Source organism: Mytilus trossulus, chromosome 12 (assembly GCF_036588685.1).
Source record: "Mytilus trossulus isolate FHL-02 chromosome 12, PNRI_Mtr1.1.1.hap1, whole genome shotgun sequence".
Lineage (NCBI taxonomy): Eukaryota > Metazoa > Mollusca > Bivalvia > Mytilida > Mytilidae > Mytilus > Mytilus trossulus.
Genome location: NC_086384.1, coordinates 13,261,376 through 13,285,056, shown reverse-complemented (window position 1 = coordinate 13,285,056; position 23,681 = coordinate 13,261,376). Strand labels below are relative to the sequence as shown.

The 23,681-nt window shown below is 31.3% G+C and overlaps 1 protein-coding gene across 1 annotated transcript; it reads right to left on the bottom strand.

The window, feature by feature from the left end:
• Positions 1-2,299: 2,299 nt before the first annotated feature.
• Positions 2,300-23,680, bottom strand: LOC134693724 (dnaJ homolog subfamily C member 11-like). Its single transcript, XM_063554624.1, has 17 exons — positions 23,591-23,680; positions 20,825-20,954; positions 20,135-20,208; positions 19,074-19,166; positions 18,205-18,269; positions 17,391-17,568; positions 16,725-16,792; positions 15,754-15,818; positions 15,335-15,462; positions 14,586-14,680; positions 12,731-12,847; positions 11,488-11,643; positions 8,546-8,615; positions 6,040-6,143; positions 5,266-5,359; positions 4,636-4,765; positions 2,300-4,144 (listed from the first exon to the last, which is right to left on the bottom strand). The coding sequence occupies exons 1-17, from the start codon at positions 23,660-23,662 to the stop codon at positions 4,110-4,112; spliced, it is 1,674 nt and encodes a 557-aa protein (XP_063410694.1). The 5' UTR covers positions 23,663-23,680; the 3' UTR covers positions 2,300-4,109.
• Position 23,681: the final 1 nt, after the last annotated feature.

Genomic DNA, 23,681 nt, shown 5'->3' with positions numbered 1-23,681 from the left:
TATATATCCTTAACAAGCCTATGAACTGTGCAACAAAACGTTAATAGTGAATATAGGGCACAGATTTAAGTTAAGGAGTTATGGAGCACAAGAATACCGGAAACGGCCAATTCTTATAATAAAAAAAAACACAAAGCACGCTTTTATCTAGTTTTGAACCCTTAAATGGTCTCATTAAACAATTTACATGACTTATAATTATAAGGTGACGTTCACATCAGGTAATGCAGTTCTAGCATCACGTACTGCAATATTCACATCATACACTAAAGTATTCGCATCATGTACAAGGGTTTTTATTTTAACAGCACATAAGGAAAGTTTCGCATCATGTAATGAAACAACCACATCACGTAAAGACGTTTTCACATCATGTAATGAAGTTTTTACATAATGTAATGAAGTTTTCACATAATGTAATGAAGTTTTCACATAATGTAATGAAGTTTTCACATAATGTAATGAAGTTTTCACATCATGTAATGTAATGAAGTTTTCACATCATGTAATAAAGCTTTCACATCATGTAATGAAACAACCACATCACGTAAAGACGTTTTCACATCATGTAATGAAGTTTTCACATAATGTAATGAAGTTTTTACATAATGTAATGAAGTTTTCACATAATGTAATGAAGTTTTCACATCATGTAATGTAATGAAGTTTTCACATCATGTAATAAAGCTTTCACATCATGTAATGGAGTTTTCACATCATGTAATGAAGTTTTCACATCATGTAATGAAGTTTTCACATCATGTAATGAAGAGTTCACATCATGTAATAAAAAATTCACATCATGTAATGAAGAGTTCACATCATGTAAAGAAGAATTCACATCATGTAATGAAGAATTCACATCATGTAATGAAGAATTCACATCATGCAATGAAGAGTTCACATCATGTCAAGAAGAGTTCATATCATGAGTAGAAGAATTCACATCATGTAATGAAGAATTCACATCATATAAAGGAGAATTCACATCATGTAAGCAACATTTGCATCATGTCATAGTAGCTTCTTCTTATAAGGCAGTGATGGCGTTCCATAAGTTGAAAGAACTGTTTGTCAAAATACAAAGGAGCTAGTCTGAAATCCTCAAGAGGGGTAGAATGTTTTACCAATAAAAATGTAGCTTTTAAATATAAAGACAAGAGTGCGCATGCTGAAATATCTCGAATTCTTTAATAATCATTGATATTATGTTGATAGTCATAAACTTAATATTAACCAAGAAAACAAAACATTGACCAATGAACCATGAATATGAGGTCAAGGTCAGATGCACCATGCCAGGCAGACATGTATAGCTAACAATTCTTCCATACAACAAATACAGTTGAACTTGTCCTATTGCTTAAGTTTTAGAAAAAACAGACTAAAATACAAAAAATCACTTAAGCAACTAAGAAAATGAGGTCAAGGTCAAATAAAACCTGCATGACTGACATATAGATCAAAAAATATTTCCATACACCAAATATAGTTGACCTATTGCATAAACCCAGTAGTATTGAATAAAAGACCAAAACTCAAAAACTTAACTTTGACCACTGAAACCATGAAAATGAGGTCAAGGTCAAATGACTCCTGCCTGCAAGACATGTACATCTTACAATTATTCCATACACCAAGTAGAATAGACCTATTGCATACAGTATAAGAAAAACAGATCAAAACACAAAAAACTTAACTAAAACCACTGAACCATGCACATGAGGTCATAGTCAGATGTCACCTGCCAGTTGGACATCTGCACCTTACAGTCATCCATACCCTGAATATACTAGACCTATTGCTTATAGTATCTGAGATATGGACTTGACCACCAAAACTTAACCTTGTTTACTTTTTTCAAGACGTCACTGAACCATGAAAATGAGTCAAGGACATTGGACATGTGACTGACGGAAACTTCGTAACATGTGGCATTTATATACAAATGATTGAAGTACCCAGGTCTTCCACCTTCTAAAATATAAAACTTTTAAGAAGTAAGCTCTAGTCGCCAATGCCACCGGATCACTATCCCTATGTCGAGCTTTCTGCAACAAATGGTGCAGGCTCGACAAAAACAAGACAAAGTGATGCTCTTAACTCAGTCAATGGGAGACTTTTTTTTAGATATTATTGTCTTGGAGAATAGAGTTCAGACAAAGTTATGTTATGGATAGAAGAATGAACCTGTTATAACCCCTAGCCAAAGGGACCAGGTATTATGGAATGACAGTTTCTATTACCATCCTTAGATAAATCTGTTAATAAGTCTTTCTTAAAATAAACTTGTAAGAAGTAGTGTTTAATTGGTTTATTGTCATCATACTCATTTATCATCCACTGACATCAATAACATTGTCAAAACTTCATAAAAAAAAGAAGTACTGTTAATTCATAAATTATTGTGAAAAATGCCACAGGGTTATAATTGCAATAATTTAAACTCGCATTTTGATTTTTTATATACATGAATTAAAAAGGATTTTTCTCGATATCGCCAAAATTAAAATCGCATTTTAGTCTTATATGACAAAATCTCAATAATAAATGTACGCAATTATTTCTGAATTTACAGTATACAAAGTTCCATTATTGTAGGTTACATTTAAAATTTTAATGTTAATCTTTATATCAGTTATAAAGTTTAAGGCTACACAGAAGACATTGGACCATAGAATATGATTCATTTGACCTTCTAAAGAAATCCCCTCCCATTTCGTTATTTTTTTTAATTCTCATTTTTAAAGAACAGTTCATGGCATATTTGCCACCAATAAAATAGTTGAAACTTTTTTGAACATATATAAATATTTTCTCATCAGCTTTACACATTTTTTTATTTGTGTAGGCTCTCAATATGGCTAAATAATTGACTCTTTTCAGAAGGTTTAAAATAAAATTACAGTTCATTCAAAATGTATGACTTGAGTTGTACAATATTTTTTTTCACTAATACATGTAGTTAAAACAAAACACACCGGTAAAATAAGTCAATAATATATTGTAAAAGACATTCTACACATGAGTAAAACAAGCTTGTACAGTAAATAAATGTGCAGACCAAGAGAAATGAGTCTTGTTTGCTTAAAAAACAATCTTTTGCATAGAATATTTGGTCAAGTGTCAAAACAATGAATAAAATGTTTACCAATTCATTAATTCTATTTTGGCAAGAAGAAAATTACAAAGCGTACCACAAAAATAATTCACAAATAATACAATTGTGGATCTTTCTTAAAATTTACTTCAAAATAGCATTAGTTTGCTCAACCAAACACTAAGTCTATATTATTTAATGTAGAGGGAATGCAGGGAAAAGTTTCTGAATAAAATTGATCTGCCAATATTATGACATATGTGTCTTGTACAATCTTTATAATTTACCATATTAGAGTAATTGTTCATAAAGTCAACTGATAAAAAAGCACCAATTTTGTATTGTAAAATTTACATGAACAGGAAAGATAAGAGATGAGACCGTCCCATCTACAGTTGAGATTATTATACACATGTACATGAATGTATATTAAATTTACATTAGGAATAATTCAGTGTGTACAAATAACAATGAAGTAAAGTTGAGCTAATAATTATTGAAAGACAAAACATAATTATCGTAAACCAATTTATGTTGGCAAATACTATATTTCATTTTTACCACTTTCTGTGCATCTTCTCAATTTATTCTAGCGATTTTCTAATAGTCTTGTATTGGGCCATATTATCAATAATTTAACAATAATCCTCATTTAAAAACTTGACAATCTGTTAATACTTAATATGAAAACAAAGTCATCGAATAGCAAATCATATGTCTGGTCTATTAATAGATGTAAACATGACAGTGAATAATCAAAATATTCCTTATACCAGATCATCTTGCAACAAGTAATTAATCATGCTTCAACAACTTCTCAATAACTAAGATTTTGATTGGTCAATATGACAGAAACCACACGCAGCTGTAGTTAACACTCAAATGATCAGATTCTATCAGGAACCGTTCCGTTCAGTGATAAAACAGACTCTGATAAGAGTTCTTCAGTCAGCTGGTTTGTATAGAGTACAGATTGGCACACAAGTTTTCTCTAACTATATTCCTTATGTCATACACCACCAGAATCTTCATTTATTAAATGACCTGAAAAATAATTAAATAGTATTAATTTACCATTTAGAAAGTAAACTAGGCAGGCAGCACTTAGCTGACCATTATTGTTTGAAAAGACTAATTTGCAGATTGTGTTTTCTTCACCCACTCAAAGCATTTCAAGCAACATAAAAAAACCAGGATTCTTTCTAAAAGTGTAATGCTACTTGTAAGTATCAACCAGTGAATATATCCACATTCTGTATGTATGTGCCTGTTCAAAGTCACAAGCCTGTAATTCAGTGGTTGTCATTTGTTTATGTGTTACATATTTGTATTTCGTTATTTTTTTGTACATAAATAAGGCCGCTGTGGTATGGGCTTTTCTCATTGTTTAAGATCGTACAGTGACCTGTAGTTTTTAATTTCTGTGTCATTAGGTTTCTTGTGGAGTGTCAAAATGCTCATTGGCAATCATACCACATTTACTTTTTTATATTATTTGTAGATATTGTCTTGTTGGCAAACAAATTTATACTTACTTTGTAAAGGTAATCTGATTGGTTCTTCATCTGGTACTGTTGTTTCATGAAGTTGGTCTCTGAATCTGTATTGTATATAAAGTGATTTGGCAACACCTGGACAAGGATCATAAAATCCTGGGATATCAGCCTGTAAATACACAAAAACAATAAAATCCAAAACTTTAATTAGACAAAGATCTGCTCTTTGGTCGGGTTGTTGTCACTTTGACCTATTCCCCATTTTCATTCTCAATTCTAAGGATCATAAAATCCTGGGATATCACCAATAAACTTACAAAAATACAACATTTTTAAATTTTTCAAAAACTTTAACCATAACATTAGACATAGTGTCCTCTAACTCACTATGGACCTTCCTTTCAGTATGTGTGTCAGACCATATTCAAGTATGGTTGCAAAACAATTTAATTTAGCATCTATTAAGCAAGATTGGTAAAAACTATATAACACTGCAACCACATAGGGTAGGGTATTAATACTTCTTTTCACCCTCTAAGAGCCAGAAGTCTCATGCAAATGTATAATTCTGTTACAGAATCATCTTGTGAATCTCTTTGTAGAGAATCCTAGAAATATTCCGCTGGAATTTAATATTCTAATTTTGTACCAGCAAAAAATTATAAATACCTTAGATTTACTTTCTGGTAGCTGCAATCTTGAGTCCTTGACTAGACATTGTAGAGGAATGGTCACATTTATACATTCATCTTCAGATAATTCCCTGTAAATATATGGTACATGTATTAGTTCAACATTACTATATTAATAAATTAAAAAAGAATGTGTTTGAGGAGATGAATGCCCCTTCTCAAGCTTGCTCATTATATGTGAAAATACTTTTTGAGAACATTTGATGCCTCTGCTAACATCCAAAATAAAAAATTCCACAAAGTTATAAAGAGACTTAACTCTTGAACAACAAGTTAATCACTGACCAAATTCTAACTCTGTCTGGGATTTTGGTTCTTACCACTGTGCATGAGTTCATAAAATTTGCATAAGGCAAACTTAGAGACTGAGTATGGAAATACAATAATTGCAATTTTCCTAGTTTTAAAGGGACATAACTCTAGAACAGTAAGTGACTCACAGCCCAAATTCATAAATAACTATGGTAACTTACCCTTTTGATAGAAGTCTACCCTAAACAGCTTTTGTTATATTAAACCCTGTCTATCTGTTACTACGGTAACTTACCCTTCTAACAGAAGTCTACCATAAACAGCTTTTGTTATAATTAGACCACTTTTATTTTCCTCGGTTTCTATAATTCTCTCCACTGTTCCTATCATTAGAACTTGTTTATCTGTTACTATGGTAACTTACCCTTCTGATAGAAGTCTACCATAAACAGCTTTTTTTATAATTAGACCATGTTTATCTGTTACTATGGTAACTTACCCTTCCGATAGAAGTCTACCATAAACAGCTTTTGTTATAATTAAACCACTTTTATTTTCCTCTGTTTCTATAATTCTCTCCACTGTTCCCATCATCAGATCTACCTGTCAATAAACAATACACAATCAATAAAACAATTTTAAACACTGTCTACACTAGGAATTAATAAACATGCAACAAATTGAAAATTGCAACCATTCAAACTCACATTTTAACTTTAGCTAAGGGCTAACCCAGTAAAAACTAAACAGGATTTTTGAGTGGCACTTGAATTATTTTTGAAGGGGATAGAGAAATTTTGTGTTTATGTATGCAATTGTTTGGGCAGTGGCCATACCAAATATGTTTTTTTATGAAACAGTCAAAATAAATTATGAATAAAATAATGAATTTATTTCATCAAAGAATAAATAGTTGACACAGCATAGGTTTCTGACACAGAATGAATGTGTTCTAATGAACTTAAAATTTTTGTTTTCTCTTAGAGCAATTCACTATGCTGTTGAATATTAATCCTCTAAAAAAAATGTTTGAAGAAATTTTCTTTTTATTTATGAAATTTCAAATGAGAAAAATTGAACCCAATTTTTTAATCACACCCCCCTTTCCCTTATTCCAAAACTAATCTCAATTAAAATATTCTAATGGAGTTTGCAACAATAACTACTCATTTAAATACATCATAAAATATTAAGATGTAAAAAAACTGCTTGTTATCACTGAATGGTAAAGATCATTTAAATTTATCAGTTGGTAGTAAAAAGTGAATATACATTGTATATTGTATATATAACAAAGATTTAAGTTGATTCTGGACAAAGAAAGATAACTCCAATTAAAAAAAATTCTTGCAATAAGATATTTCTTGCTTACTATTCTGGACAAAGAAAGATAACTCTAATTAAAAAAAAAAATTGCTATTTCACAATATTGTCAAATTAGATATTTCTTGCCATTGCACAATACTGTGCAATTGAAAAGACTTACTATTGCACAATACTTAATATAATAATTTTAAATCCTGATTTGGACCAACTTGAAAACTGGGCCCATAATCAAAAATCTAAGTACATGTTTAGATTCAGCATATCAAAGAGGCCCAAGAATTTAATTTTTGTTAAAATCAAACTTAGTTTAATTATGGACCCTTTGGACCTTAATGTAGGCCAATTTGAAAACGGGACCAAAAATGAAGAATCTACATACACAGTTAGATTTGGCATATCAACGAACCCCATTTATTCAATTTTTGATGAAATCAAATACAGTTTAATTTTGGACCCAGATTTGGACCAACTTGAAAACTGGGCCAATAATCAAGAATCTAAGTACATTTTTAGATTCAACATATCAAAGAACCCAACCGATTCATTTTTTGTCAAAATCAAACTAAGTTTAATTTTGGACCCTTTGGACCTTAATGTAGACCAATTTGAAAACATGACTAAAAGTTAAGAATCTACATACACAGTTAGATTCGGCATATCAAAGAACCCCAATTATTCAATTTTGATGAAATCAAACAAAGTTTAATTTTGGACCCTTTGGGCCCCTTTTTCCTAAACTGTTGGGACCAAAACTCCCAAAATCAATACCAACCTTCCTTTTATGGTCATAAACCTTGTGTTTAAATTTCATAGATTTCTATTTACTTATACTAACGTTATGGTGCGAAAACCAAGAAAAATGCTTAATTGGGTCCCTTTTTGGCCCCTAATTCCTAAACTGTTGGGACCTAAACTCTCAAAATCAATACCAACCTTCCTTTTGTGGTCATAAACATTGTGTTTAAATTTCATTGATTTCTATTTACTTAAACCAAAGTTATTTTGCGAAAACCAAGAATAATGCTTATTTGGGCCCTTTTTTGGCCCCTAATTCCTAAACTGTTCCAACCAAAACTCCCAAAATCAATCCCAACCTTTCTTTTGTGGTCATAAACCTTGTGTCAAAATTTCATAGATTTCTATTAACTAACTAAAGTTATAGTGCGAAAACCAAGAAAATGCTTATTTGGGCCCTTTTTGGCCCTTAATTCCTAAAATGTTAGGACCAAAACTCCCAAAATCAATACCAACCTTCCTTTTATGGTCATATACCTTGTGTTAAAATTTCATAGATTTCTATTCACTTTTACTAAAGTTAGAGTGCGAAAACTAAAAGTATTCGGACGCCGACGACGCCAACGTGATAGCAATATACGACGAAATTTTTTTCAAAATTTGCGGTCGTATTAAAATTTGACTATGCATCTTAGAAAGCTTCAAATAAGAATATGTATGTGTCTATAGGACAACTTTCTCCAATCTCAATATCAAATTGCTAAGCCTATATTTTAAAAGACCAAATTAAAAGGTTTTACAAGAAGGGGACCGGAATATTTGCACTAAGCAAGTATATTACAGCTTGTCATACATGTGCCATACTTCAATCTCAAGCTTTCAAACTTGTCATTTCTAAGGCTGATTATTTATGCATGAGATGAACCTTAGTGATCTATACGTACTGCCGATTCAGCCTCTTCTTTTTGTTGGGCAAACGTCTCAGCATGGTCTTTCTTCCTCTTCTCTAATTCTCTAAAATGTATTATACTCATTGTATAGGATAACCAGTTGCTTCGCAGGGCGCAGCATTATACGACCGCAGATGTAGAACCCTGAACAGAGGGACAAGTATGAAAACAACTTTTAAGTTTGATACAGCTATAAATGTGGATTGTGATTAAATAGTTGACACAACATAGGTTTATGTCACATTATGATTTTGGACCCTTTGGACCTTAATGTAGACCTATTTGAAAACTGGACCAAAAATTAAGAATCTACATACACAGTTAGATTTGGCTTATCAAAGAACCCCATTTATTCAATTTTTGATGAAATCAAACAAAGTTTAATTTTGGACCCCCGATTTGGACCAACTTGAAAACTGGGCCAATAATTAAAAATCTAAGTACATTTTTAGATTCAGCATATCAAAAACCCCAAGGTTTCAATTTTTGTCAAAATCAAACAAAAGTTTAAGTTTGGACCCTTAAGACCTTAATGTAAACCAATTTGAAAACGGGACCAAAAATTAAGAATCTACATACACAGTTAGATTCGGCATATCAAAGAACCCCAATTATTCAATTTTTGATGAAATCAACAAAGTTTAATTTTGGACACTTTGGGCTCCCAAAATCAATACCAACCTTCCTTTTATGGTCATAAACCTTGTGTTTAAATTTCATAGATTTCTATTCACTTATACTAAAGTTATAGTGTACTTATCTCAATTCAAATTTCTAATGAAGTTTGCAAGAATAACTGCTCATTTAAATACATCATACAATATTAAAATGTACTAAAAAGTGCTTGTTATCACTGAATGGTAAAGATTGTTTTAATTTATCAGTTGGTAGTAAAAATGAAAATACATTGTATATTGTATAAAACAATGATTAAAGTTGATTCAACTACTATTCTATACAAAGAAAGATAACTCCAATTGAAAATTAATTGCTATTGCACAATATTGTGCAATTAGATATTTCTTGCTATTGTGCAATACTGTGCAATTGAAAATTTCTTGCTATTGCACAATACTAAATATGATAATTTTGAATCCTGATTTGGACCAACTTGAAAACTGGGCCCATAATCAAAAATCAAAGTACATGTTTAAATAAAGCATATCAAAGAAGCCCAAGAATTTATTTTTTGTTAAAATCAAACTTAGTTTAATTTTTGACCCTTTGGACCTTAATGTAGACCAATTTGAAAACTGGACCAAAAATTAAGAATCTACATACACAGTTAGATTTGGCATATCAAAGAACCCCATTTATTCAATTTTTGATGAAATCAAACAAAGTTTAATTTTGGACCCCGATTTGGACCAACTTGAAAACTGGGCCAATAATTAAAAATCTAAGTACATTTTTAGATTCAGCATATCAAATAACCCCAAGGATTCAATTTTTGTCAAAATCAAACAAAAGTTTAAGTTTGGACCCTTTGGACCTTAATGTAAACCAATTTGAAAATGGGACCAAAAATTAAGAATCTACATACACAGTGAGTTAGATTTGGCATTTCAAAGAACCCCAATTTATTTAATTTTTGATGAAATCAAACAAAGTTTAATTTTGGACCCTTTGGGCCCCAAATTCTTAAACTGTTGGGACCAAAACTCCCAAAATCAATACCAACCTTCCTTTTATGGTCATAAACCTTGTGTTTAAATTTCATAGATTTCTATTCACTTATACTAAAGATATAATGTGAAAACCTTTTTGGCCCCAAATTCTCAACTGTTGGGATCTCAACTCCCCAAATCAATACCAACCTTCCTTTTGTGGTCATAAACCTTGTGTTTAAATTTCATAGATTTCTATTTTCTTAAACTAAAGTTATCGTGCAAAAACCAAGAATAATGCTTATTTTAGCCCCTAATTCCTAAACTGTTCCAACCAAAACTCCTAAAATCAATCCCAACCTTCATTTTGTGGTCATAAACCTTGTGTCAAAATTTCATAGATTTCTATTTACTTGAACTTATTAATAAGTTAATGTGCGAAAACCAAGAAATTACTTTTTTGGCCCCTAATTCCTAAAATGTTGGGATCAAAACTCCCAAAATCAATCCCAACCTTCCTTTTGTGGTCATAAACCTTGTGTTAAAATTTCATAGATTTCTATTCAATTTTACTAAAGTTAGAGTGTGAAAACTAAAAGTATTCGGACGACGACGACGCCAACGTGATAGCAATATAAGACGAAAAAAATAAAATTTTTGGGGTCGTATAAAAATAAACTGTTATCTTAAAAGCAAGTTAAAAGACACAATTCTAATTTCTTTGTTGTTTTATTTCATTTGCAAACACCTTTTACCCTAAACAATTTTTTTCATATTGATTTTACACAGTTTTCGACAGTAAAATGGTTGTTTTACACTTCAATTTTTTTTTTACATCTGTTCACATGCACACATGTGTACTTATGTAGATATTGTGGTTCTTTCAATTTATTTGCTCTTAAATCATATCGTTATCGTTGTCCTGGTAAGTTACACGACTGTTGAACCCTGCTAAATTGCAAGTGCATTCTCTCGATTGTTTAATTCTGTATTGTTTTTATTAGCCTTTCTAGTGTCTCTTTCATTAATTTTGTATGATTTCAGATATTTCTTCCTACAATGCTGTTTTCAATTCAAATAAGTACCTGTTAACTAAATTAGCTGGGAAAATGTGTTATTGTATACAATTTATATATTATACATCCCTTTTTATAAAAAAAAACATGGATAAATTTACAACAGGTAACCAGACTACTAACTGTTTCCTTTCCTCCTCTTATTAAAGTACTTATAATAAGATAACCTACTTTTTCTTCAGTTTAGCAGGTATGCTTGCAACACATGTTACTACTGTTTTCTAACCTTTTGTCAGGTAACCAGTTTACTTACTCTTCTTCCTGCTCTTTGAGGTAGGGTGTGACAACAAGTTTACGCACAGCAAAATACACAACCATAGGGAAAAATGTTCCATAGAATATAACATTAGGCATTATGTGTTCAGACAATTTCACGGGAAAAACAAAAGTTTGTTGTCCTCTAACTAGTCTGAAAGAAAAGAAGTATTTATCTAATATTATTCACAAAAACAACACTTATACTTTAGTTCAGCAAAAACAATTGAACATACAGAAATATCTCCACTGAACATTACAGTAATGACCTGACTATATAATCATAATATATATACTTATAAATCCATTTAAATGCGATTTTAATTTTTACTATTTTGAGAAAAATCCTGTGAAATTTATATAAAATATTTCAAAATGCCAGTTTTAATTACTGTGAATTCAGAAATTATTTCGTGCACTTATTATTGCGATTTTGTCATTTTAGTCTCAAATGCGATTTAAATCTATGCGATATTGAGAAAAATCCTATTTTATTCATATAAAATATTTCAAAATGCGGGTTTAAATTATTGCGATTATAACCCTGTCGCATTTTTCGCAATAATAAGAACATCGCAATAATTTCTGAATTTACAGTATTGCCTTTACAACCCAGTAGTATTTTTCGCATTAATAAAAACCTTGCATTAGTTTTTGAATTTACACTTATATTATTGAAGACTGTATATTGAGTTTTATACGTAGTTTTTGTTATTTGTTTCACATTCATAAATGCCAAATATTGTTCACCAAACATCTGATTTCCTTTGATTCATACCACTTTCACAGGTTAGGAAAGGTAAGGTGCCCACAACCATGTTTAACCCCACCACATTCTGTATGTGCCTGTCTCAAGTCATTTTAACTCAGTTGTTGTGGTTGGTTGCTGTATATCATATTTGTTTTTGCTTATTGTTTTGTACAAAACAGGTTGTTTTTTTATCTTGTTTTATTCTTTTTTCATCATTTTTCATTTCAGGGCTTTTTATACTTGCTATGCAGTATGTGTTTTGCTGATTACTGATGTCTGCATGGTGCTAACTTCTACGATATTTGGTCTCTTATGGAGAATAGTCTGGCAATCACATCTTATATTAATCTACCAGACTTAACATTCTGTTTTCTTATTGTTTGTTTTCTAGGATGAATGTTGTGGTCGTGAATTCATTTCACTTGAGTTTTCAAATTCAAATGTTTATGGTACTTACCTAGTTCATTTTTTTTTTTAAGTGTGTATTTACCTGATTTGTACATATACCCCAAATGGAACCCCTATCATCATTTTAGCACCAATCCAGCTGAACTGTGAAATCTTTTTCTGAATACCATATTCAATATAACTTTCTATCGTTCCAAGCCTAAAATATTAAAATATCTAATTATCAATATTGATCTATGATAATTTCATTTTGTTTTTATCAAACAAACATTTAAATATTTTCATTAATTGGTACATTGTACGTACATAAATTATTGATAGCAGTTCTCAATATATGAATTTCCTTTTAAGTTGTTGATTCTTTTTCTTTGATACTGAAATGAATTTAAAAAAGTCACCTGCTGAAATTTTTTGTAATACATGCATGTCTTTTTAATATGAACTCTGAAGCTAAGGTCAAGGCTTAATGACTTTTGTCAGAGGCACATTAATTCTTTATACCTTTAACAAATTAAATATATCCTGAAAAAATTTACATAGACATTGCGGTCCTACTAAAAAGCGTCTGGAAGCGCCCGAGAGCGCCCGGAAAAGAAAAGGCGACCGGTGAAGGAAAATTAGTGCCCGGGGGAAAAAAATAAAAATATTTTATTACAATAAATTTTTTCCTTAAAAAAAAAATTAATAATCATTGCTTGTTTTGTCCTTAATATAAATGTGGATATGATGCCTGAAGTCTAATATTTTAGCAACTGCATGGTGAACACTTTTTTTATGCAGATGCTGATATATATTTATCAATCTTTTTTATGAAACTAAAACGGTTTCAATGGCTATTCTTATCAGGGTTTTAATGCTTATTTTTAAATTTAAACCAAACTCCTGCTTTTTATCCCCTTGTTTTAACTACGGTACATGTATAGTACTGCTTTATTCGCTGATGTATTATGTGTAACTCTTTTAATTTTGATTCAATTAATATTCATCTGTGAAATTTAAGTTTTGTTTTTTTTTAACATTTTTCATTTTGACATTGTTTTTGAAAAGTATGCCTTTTGATGTCTTACATCATGTACATTTTATAAATCTTCCGCATAAACTGTGATCCATTATAATCCGTCTTTCGAAATAGTATTCATGAATTATATTATTGTTGAAATTGAAACATTCATACTTGTTTTATTACAAATGTCTATTATCTGAATTTGAAAATTACTGGTCTAAAATTTAAAAAAATAATGTGCATAACTTATTTCTTCAACACAAAGTTGTCTCATGCCAATAAAATATCTATATATTTTCTCTGGGCGCCTTTTCTCTTCCCGGGTGCTTTTTCTTTTCACCCGGGCCATTTTAGTAGGACCCAGACATTGAAGTTTATGATTATAAATCCTTCAATAGCACTTCAAAGTAATATAATGTTATAAAGGAATAACAAGTGAAACTGCGAGCTACTGCTCACTGATGATACCCCCGCCGCAAGTGGATAATATTAATAGTGTAAAAATATGCAAGTGTTCGGTAAACAGGAAGTTGTCGAGTGATGAATCTGAAAACGCATCACACGGTATAGATGACTTATATAAATCCTGAAACCAAATTTCAGAAATCATTGTATTGTAGTTCCTGAGAAAAATGTGACGAAAATTTTCAACTTGGCTATCATGTGTAAAATCATACAAGTGTTCGGTGGATGTGTAGTTCCTGAGAAAAATGTGACGAAAGTTTTGAGGGACGGACTGATTGACGGACGGACTGATGGACAGAGGTAAAACAGTATACCCCCCCTTTTTTAAAGCGGGGGTATAACAAACACAACCCAAATTTGAACTTTATCTATGATTTGTGGTAATAAGCATCATGTATAATATTTTCAATTTAACTAAAATTACAGAATGGAAACTAATTTTGGGATGTACAGTGACTTTCGTACTTACTTTCCTGCTACACGAACCTCAGCGTCATGTGATGTAAATTTTCTAGATAAAGCAGCCTGGATGAAATTAGCTGGTATCCCCATCTGTACACCTAACTGTAAGGCAGAAAAAAAATAGATGAAATTGAACATGTAAGCCGACCATGCAAGACAGGTAGTCAAGGTTGATAAAAAAAAATAACTAGTCGTCTATGCGAGTCAGTAATTTGGTAGTTCATATTTTGGTTTGTTTTTATCTCACACATGCCTGTGCCATATAGTGTAGAGATTTATCAAAACTACAAGATGGACTCCATTCTACACGACACTTTAAATCTCCCTGTAAAAAGCCTGGAGGCAGTTATAAAAGATGAGATGCACACCTTAACTGCCATAGATGTCTCTATATCAATTTGCTATAGATTGAAGGAAAAACTTTATTTTCTAAATACTTTATTCCCTGTTTTTTGTTTTGTTTTCAAATACAAATGTAAACCTAAGTTCAACAAATATATTCAAACTAGTACCCAAAATAAGTCATGGATCCTCTTTTGACAATAAATACAGTTTAGATCGATGAATTCTGTTCAATGGGTAGATGTTACAATGATAAAAACAGATTTCACGTTGCACTCTCACTATTAAAGTCTCATATAGTTTTTACTTCAAAATAACATTGTTTGAGTAACAAAACACCCCCATACATATTGCCAGTGAATTTTAACTGTAAGCTAAATGTAGAACATCTAATACAATTTAAAGTACACCTACCTGTAATGATAATTTAGCTGTATAAGGTTGATGCTCAAATATAAGTAGAGTTTTTACAGAGGAGGACGACATACTGGCATTGAAAAGCATTTTTCCTTGTAAATTTTTATCCAGTTGCCAAGCAATCACTGAAAAATAAATAAAATGTAGTCAAGACTCAAAAGGTACATACAAGAACATACAATAGGAACTTTTTTGGTCAGGTTGTTGTCTCTTTGACATATTACCCGTTTCTATTCTGTATTCCATTATAATACAGAAATAGTTTTTTTTGTTTTTTAGAAGGTTTTCTCAATTCATTAGGGAACAGTATAATATTTAATTGACTCTATATTATAATCAAGATATATATTGATTGATTATGCTGAAACAAAAATGAATGATTTTGTTTTAATGTACTGACACAATACGCAACTCACCTGTTGATAATCCTGGTTTTATTCCATTTGGTACTGCTAAAATTGATACTGACCCTACACAAAAACTGAAAAATAGTACAGGTTTGTCAAATTACTAAATGTAAATACTCAAAAAACAAATCAGAAATTTTTATTAAACATATTTAGTATTCATCGCAATTTTCTTAAATTTTACTTTGTTCTCTTGTGTGATAGTTTTCCCTGTCAAGCTACTGGATTTCAGATTTTAATGAGTAGAATGAGTAAATGGTGAGGTCATAAGTCAATGTCATGAATACCCCTTTCAATGAGATTGTAGACCATTTGTTTTAAATTCCATATGCAGCCTATATAGTAAATTTCTTTATATGGCAAGAAATGAGTTTTATAATTGTATACAAATGTTGTATGATTTTTCTTTGTTTATTTCATCAATAAACACTTTCATGTCTTTAATATGTTTTTTTTTAAGGAGTAAAGCCATTTGTATTTCATATTATATAGTCTTTCTGTATTGTGATCGTACACTAATATATCTGTTGAGGGTGAAGGTTAGTACCTATTAAAACGTTTAATTTGCATTTGTTTGCACCTGTCATAAGTCAGGAACCTGATGTACAGTGGTTATCTTTTGTTGATGTGGTTCATAATGTTTCTCTTTTTCTTGTTTTTTTTAATATAGTTTTGACCATTGGGTTTACTGTTTGAATGGTTTAACACTAGTCATGTTTGCTTCCCTTTATAGCTTGCTTATTGGTGTGAGCCAAGGCTGTGTGTTGAAGACCGTACTTTAACCTGTAATGGCTTATTTTTACAAATTGTGATTTGGATGGAGAGTTGTCTCATTGGCACTTACACCACATCTTCTTATATCTATTATATTATGGTGTCTGATTAAGTCTTCAGTAAGGTTTAAATTTATCATTGTATGGAGTTGTCTGATTGTTTGTGTATATTCCAGACTAATGTACACCTTTTCATCGTTATATTACCATCTTCTGTTGATTTGATAAAAAGCCTGGAGTCCTCCTCTAAAACCATTACCAACGGACACTTGAAACTACAAATGATAAATTCTACATTAAAATCATGATTTATATGACTGAAATGTTTCTGTAGTAAGTGTTAAAGAAAAGGGCATTGAGGAGTTTGAAAAAAAATATATATATAAAAATGAACTTGAAAAAAAATAATATTAACCTAGCTAGTGGGCCTCTTGTTGCATTCAAAATTGATCATGTGAATTGATTGCTGATTCCAGAAAAGCAATAGACTTTTTTAGCAATATTTCAACAACAAAAAAATACATGCACATATATGGAAATTTATGATTTGATGCTGTATTTTGATTAGAGGAAATTCCATTCAATGCATTTATGCACTTGTCATATTATATATTTTTTACTTTATAATCAAGCTTACAAATGTCATTTTCTATATTATCATATAAAGAGTAAACATCTTATTGATGAATACCCTATTTGTCATTTATTCATTTATATTTGAACACATTGAAATTTGGTGTAGTTCTGTTCAAGTGTTTTGAAGGAGTTGCAGATAAAGCGTTAGTTCTCCAACACTCTTAGATACATAATTTATCTAACCATTGGATTTGTTATTGATATTTGAAGAAAAAAAAATTTATATGATCATATTACCTCATTCCAACCTTTAGCTGACCACACCCTCCTCCATACTGTTGTAAACATGCCCTGCCCATTTCCATTCTGTGCCGTCACATTCCCACCAAGTCTGACAGTATCTCGTCTCGTCAGAGGACATTCGACAGTTTGTACTAAACTCATACTACTGACCTCTAAACCACTTAAACCAGAACTATAATGCAAATATAAACATCTTAAACCAGAACTATAATATAGCAAATACCATTATCACAAATATATCATAAAACAGGAAATAAACCAAAAACTGCAATGTCCCATAGTATTTTAACAACCAACCAAAATTATAATGTAACACAGACTTTTACTTGAGCAAATGAGTTGTCATGACATCGAACATCACAAAAGCTTTATCGAGTCTGAATAGAACACCAAAAGTGTATAATAAATCTGTATAGAATTTGGGGAAATAATTTTTCTGGATGCTGAAGATAAGAACTAATATTTTGACCTACAGGATATGAAAACTCTTTTTTTTTTGCTTTCTAAACTGTACTTCCAACATTGTTCAAACAAATATATAATCTATCAAAATACAACTATAAATATATATAATACTATTTTTTTTGTAGGATATTTTGTTAAAAGAGTTCTGAAACTATAAAATAAGAAATAATTATTGTTAAAAGATTGCATATTTTGCAGGGTATATCACATCCCTCTTCCATCAAAATTATAAGGATCAAGAGCATATATTTCAATCAATAATCTTCAGTCATTCATTACCATGGGTTCCATTTAAGTGTGTGTTTGTGGAGGGGGGGGATTGTACGCAATAATTGTTGTTTACCTGTATTCTTTATATTCTTCATTATAAAATAAATCAGAAGCATTGAGTTCTATAACTACTTGACCCTACAAAAATAAAAAATAAAAACACATTAATAAGATGGCTGGATCTTACAAATGATAAAACAGTTTTACAAAATAATCATGATGAGGGGTGGGCAATTAAAACTCCATGAGACTTTTAAATGGTTATACATTTGCATACAAATTATTTTAAGACTTATAATAGTATTTCCTTTTAAACTGATCTGATTACAAACTTAAACATGTGAACTATGCAAAATATTAAAAGTCAATATACCGTGACTGAGGCGTAGGAGTCATATTATCTCAATTGAAAATTAAATGTACCGGTATAAATTTTAAAACAACTACAACATATCATCGAACTTCCACTAATGATTCCCTTCAAACTGGCCTTACCAAACTTATAAATGCAAACTACGGTATTCAAAAGTTTCAAAGTCCAAGGACCATGACTGAAGCTAAGGGGTGGGAGTCCAAAAAAATCCATGTAAATAAGATGTGTCAATGCTTTTACAACTATATCAGTTTCATTGCCCAACAACTAATTATTCCCAATAAACTGAACTTATAACTACTGTAAATTCATTATTATTCGTTGGATACCAATTTTCGTGGTTTCCGTGGGTACAAGTGAACCACGAATTTAAATGTTCAACGAATAACAAATTTTGTATTAGGATGTGTGCAGACTTTGGCAAAACAACGAAATCAAATATCCACGAAAAGATAAGTTTTCAGCAATCCACGAAAATTGGTATCCACGAAAATAAATGAATCCACAGTAATACATTTGTGATGTCGTCATTTAATGTATACTAATGTCAAAGATCATGTTAATCTTACCCTGGGATTTGTCATTTGTTGTAACTTTCTTTCTTCTTCTTGTTTTGCTAACTCAGCAATTATTTCAGCTGCTGACTTGGATTTTGATATTAACTGAAAACAAGTCAAATATTTAAAATCTATTATTATTTGGTTGCAATGAAAGACAGCTATTACTTCCATAGATAAGGTAAACTGTTGAAATAATGTAAATGCCTGAGTTATGTCAGTTATATGAAAATCATCTATTAGAAGTGTTGCTTTTATATATGCCTTAACAGAGCAGACTTGTAAATATTTTTATGTACCTATGACATCAAAAGACCAATATGTAGGATAAAGCAAAAATGTTATTCACATAGTTAAGTATGAGACAGCTGCTCTTTTTTTTTTTTGTTGTAACTTGCAGAATTTTAATCTTTTATACCTGTAAATTGTGTTTTTTTCTAAGGGCTATTTCAGAAAAGAATGTATGGGGGGTTGGAAGACAGTTTTTGTCAGCACCCGCCACCCAGACAATTGTAATTGAGAATTATAGTGCATTACAGTGTGAAAAGTTGCTCTGATACCCATCACCCATGTATTATTAATACAACGTGCCTTCCAAACCCCCCATACATTCTTTTTTCTGGAATAGCCCTATTAGAAGAGTTGCTTTTCTATGCTCCATCAGAGCGGACTTGTAAATATTTTGATGTACCCATTACTTCAAATACTTTGCTTTTTGTTGTGAACAAAGAAAATGAGGACTTTTCTACGTGTTGATGTAAAAATAGTTTTTAGAATCTTTTCCTTTTCAAACTTCCAATTTACTTCCCCTTGTTAATTGGGGCAGAATGCTGATGGAAAGAGTGCTAGCAGTAGCTGCTATCTTTTCAATCAAAATCATATAAAACTTCTGTTTTTGTATTTGTTTACCTATAAATTGCTGCAAATGAAATGGCACGAATGAAAATTGATTTCGGCAAAAATGAAATTACTTTTGGGCAAAAGCAAAACACCACAATGATTGTTTTGACATCCTTAGAACTTGGATAAGCAGTACATGCGGTATAGGTCATCTTATTCACAAACTTACATACCTCCATGCCTTCTATTTCTAAACCTTTCATTCCAAATTGATCATACACCGGTCTTTTGTTTGGGTCAGTTAAAACTAAAATATAATATAATAATGTTCTCATCAACTAGTTCCAAAACTGCTCTTTTAAAACTTCTAATAATTAAAATAGTTTTTCTCGACTCCCAACTATTTTCTTTATTTACAGGCACATAACGTTTTATTCTAATTTTAGACATTCTACAATTTATCTAGCATGTCTAGTTTGTTTGTGTTGATGCAGATTCAATTCTGTTTGCTGTTCAGAGATTACATTATGTTAAGAGCAATTTTATGACAATTTACATGACATTGACACTATTGCCAAACAAATGCCCAAGCAATCTTTGTCACTATTAAATCTGTTACATCTCATAATAATAATTAGGTATACAGTGCATATATATATTCTCATCAATGCAAGTTGGTCTGAATACCCAAAAATATACGTCATGGAACCCAGGGAGTGAACTTGGAAACCTCAATTATGGGAGGGTGTAAAGTACAGACTACAGTGAAATTGTTTGTAAAATTCTAAATTTGTCTCTTAAGGTAGTACCTAATTTTGAAAGTATTTTTCCTGCTTTGAGTCACTCATCTCCTATGCAATGCTACATGTACATGATGCATATATAAATGAGCTTTTCAATTCTATATTTATTTTATTGTTTACCTTCATGAGCCTTCTTGATTTTATTGAACATGTTTTCTGCATGCTTCTTTTTCTTCTCATCTAAATGTTTGTCTGGGTGGAAGATTTTACTGTATCTACGAAACGCTGTATTGATTTCATCTGTGCTAGCCTATAATATAAACAAACTTCTGGTTAACTTAAACTGTTGGAATCACATATCCCAAAATCAATCCCAATCTTTTGTGGTCATAAACCTTGTGTTTAAATTTCATAGATTTCTATTTACTTAAACTTAAGTTATCGTGCTAAAACCAAATGTCTAAGGACTACGACGACAACATGTAACCAACATATGGTCGGATGAAAGTTTACGAAAATAATTTAAATAAACGTCTAGCAACTCGTGGTAAACAGGAGTATAAATAGACAATTTTCAAATTTAGGTACATTCCCTTTAAATTTACAATGTCACAAATCGTAAGTTAATACATCATAGTAAGAACTGATGGACTGACGACAGTGTTTACATGTCATTCATGTCAACTGACCTCATATCAACCCATTCGAATATCATGTAAATATATCAGCTAGTTAGGTATTTGTTTACTTAATCAATCTACCAATACACCTTATGGCTAGATGTCTGCCATTACTTCAAAATACTTGACCTCACAAAGGTTCCTGGAAATTTTGACATCATTTTCAACCTATCTAAAAAAAACTGGTCAAAAGTCGAAAACGACATGTCGTAAAAATCCCTAATTGGTTCTAAATATGATATGAAAGTGTTAGAAGCAATCAAACTTACGAATCAATGAATTAAATGGTTAAATATACAACTATAATATATAAAATATTATTTTGATGTCTTTTTTGGACAAGTTGTACACATTTCAGAATGAGGCACTAAATTAGGAAGCCATTCATGTTTTTGTTAAATACTTTGGGTAATGCATTATGAAGTGAGGTTGGTGAGTATTGTCTGACAGACAGTTATTTCTGTAAATAAAAATTAACTGATATTTTATTTTTTCGGTAAGAAGCTGAAAGGAGCATGCATATTTCCATATTCAAATTAACTTGAAGTTTATTACAACTAACCATCTGACAGTCATGTGACTTAAAAACCTTGAAGTTAACTTTGCATACAAAAAGACCTCTGCCATAAGTTTAAAAAATTTGTTTATTTTAGACCGATTCTTTTGGAAGGTTAAACTTGTATCAGTGAAAGGGAACAAAAATGTGATATCAAATAATAAAACGTAAATACTTAAATATAATCACTTAATTTGAAAAATCTTCACCACAAGTGGTTTCATTTGCTATTGTTACTAAGTATAGCAGCCGAATATGACATCATGCGGGCATGCCCAGCATAATGGAAGTGAAAGTAAAATTAGGTCGAAAATGTAACGATCGAAAACACAATACAAGACGATAACATGACAGCAATGACTCAAGCGGAACATATTCAGAGTACAACTGGGACAGATGAAGTCAGATTTTGAAATAGCGATAAGGTGTATGCAGGCATCAGAATTCACCTGATCACTATTTGTCTGCCATAAAACTAGAAATCACACAGGTTCCCCATAGATTTGACATTATAAAACAAAATATCTGACGCCACAATGGAAAAGGGATTGTTGTATGACTGCAGCCGGTAATATAGTCCGAGATTACTCTGACGTCCGACGGCTGTTTTGCCAGACAAGCTGGGGCCGTGGGACGTCAGAGCTTGTCCCATATCAAAAAGTGGATATTTGCCCACCCAAAATAGATGCGCTGCATTGTTGCTTCTAGAGACGACTGAGGGCCTTGGAATTATATAAATCGGCTTCAATCTCTTCATTTATTTAAGTTTCACCTACCTGCCAACCTTTTTTTCTATATATCTTAACAGTTTTCACAGAGACCTTTCGATTTAAACATTTTGACTTTCACTTTCAAATGGACGTTAAGTTACGAGAGAGTTCGTGGCCTTGAGACTCAAATATGCAAATATTTACATTTTTTTAACTCCTTTTTAGGAGATCAATGTTTAACATTTAGAAGCAACCACCTGACCACGTTTTTTTACCTCCTTCAAAGGAGATCCGTAATTAGCATTTAGTTCTGACCGCGATAACAATCGGAAGCTCTCGGACATTTAGGTAACTTGCATCGTAAATGAACAAGGTGCTACATTTTGGTCATTTGCACTGTTTTCTTGTGGTCACGTGATAATCTTTGAAAATGAAAGGCGAAATGTTTAAATCGACGGGTCTCTGTAAAAACTGTTAAAATATAGAAAAATAAAGGTTGGCAGGTAGGTGAAACTTACATAAATGAAGAGATAAATGAAAAATGAAGAGATTGAAGCCCGATTTATATAATTCCAAGGCCCTCAGTCATCTCCAGAAGCGACAAATCAGCGCATCTATTTTGGGTGGGCAAATATCCACTTTTTGATATGGGACAAGCTCTGATGTCCCACGGTCCCAGCTTGTCTAGCAAAACAGCCGTCGGACGTCAGAGTAATCTAGGACTTACTGGTAATCATGGTAATAGTCATAAGGTGTATAGACAGCCGTTTTTTTATAATGCCAAGTATTGCTACCAGATTTGAGTTTAAACGCATTTCTAGACATTAAAACTTGACAGACTTATCCAGATGCAGAAATTACTTAAAAAAATAAATGAAAAATGTGCATGATGTAATTCAATGTCAAAAGGGTCAGTTTAGTCAAATATGTGGTTTTAAATTTGAAATCAAAAGAATTTATCATACACAGTTCTTAAATGATAAAATTGCTATATTAATACATTTCGCTCGACGTTTAAAACAGCATATAAATCTTCAGATGCAAGACCATCTTCTTCCATGAACGCTGCCATTCTTCAATCTGGTACCCTA

Bases quoted from the DNA above. Each gene is read 5' to 3' on its own strand.
- LOC134693724 (XM_063554624.1), bottom strand. From the start codon at position 23,662: ATGGCAGCGTTCATGGAAGAAGATGGTCTTGCATCTGAAGATTTATAT. The intron at 5,360-6,039 runs GTAAGTTACCAT...ATATATTTACAG, and splicing joins GGTAGACTTCTATCGGAAGG to GGAATTATCTGAAGATGAAT. The intron at 4,766-5,265 runs GTATTTATAATT...GTGTATTTACAG, and splicing joins TACCAGAAAGTAAATCTAAG to GCTGATATCCCAGGATTTTA.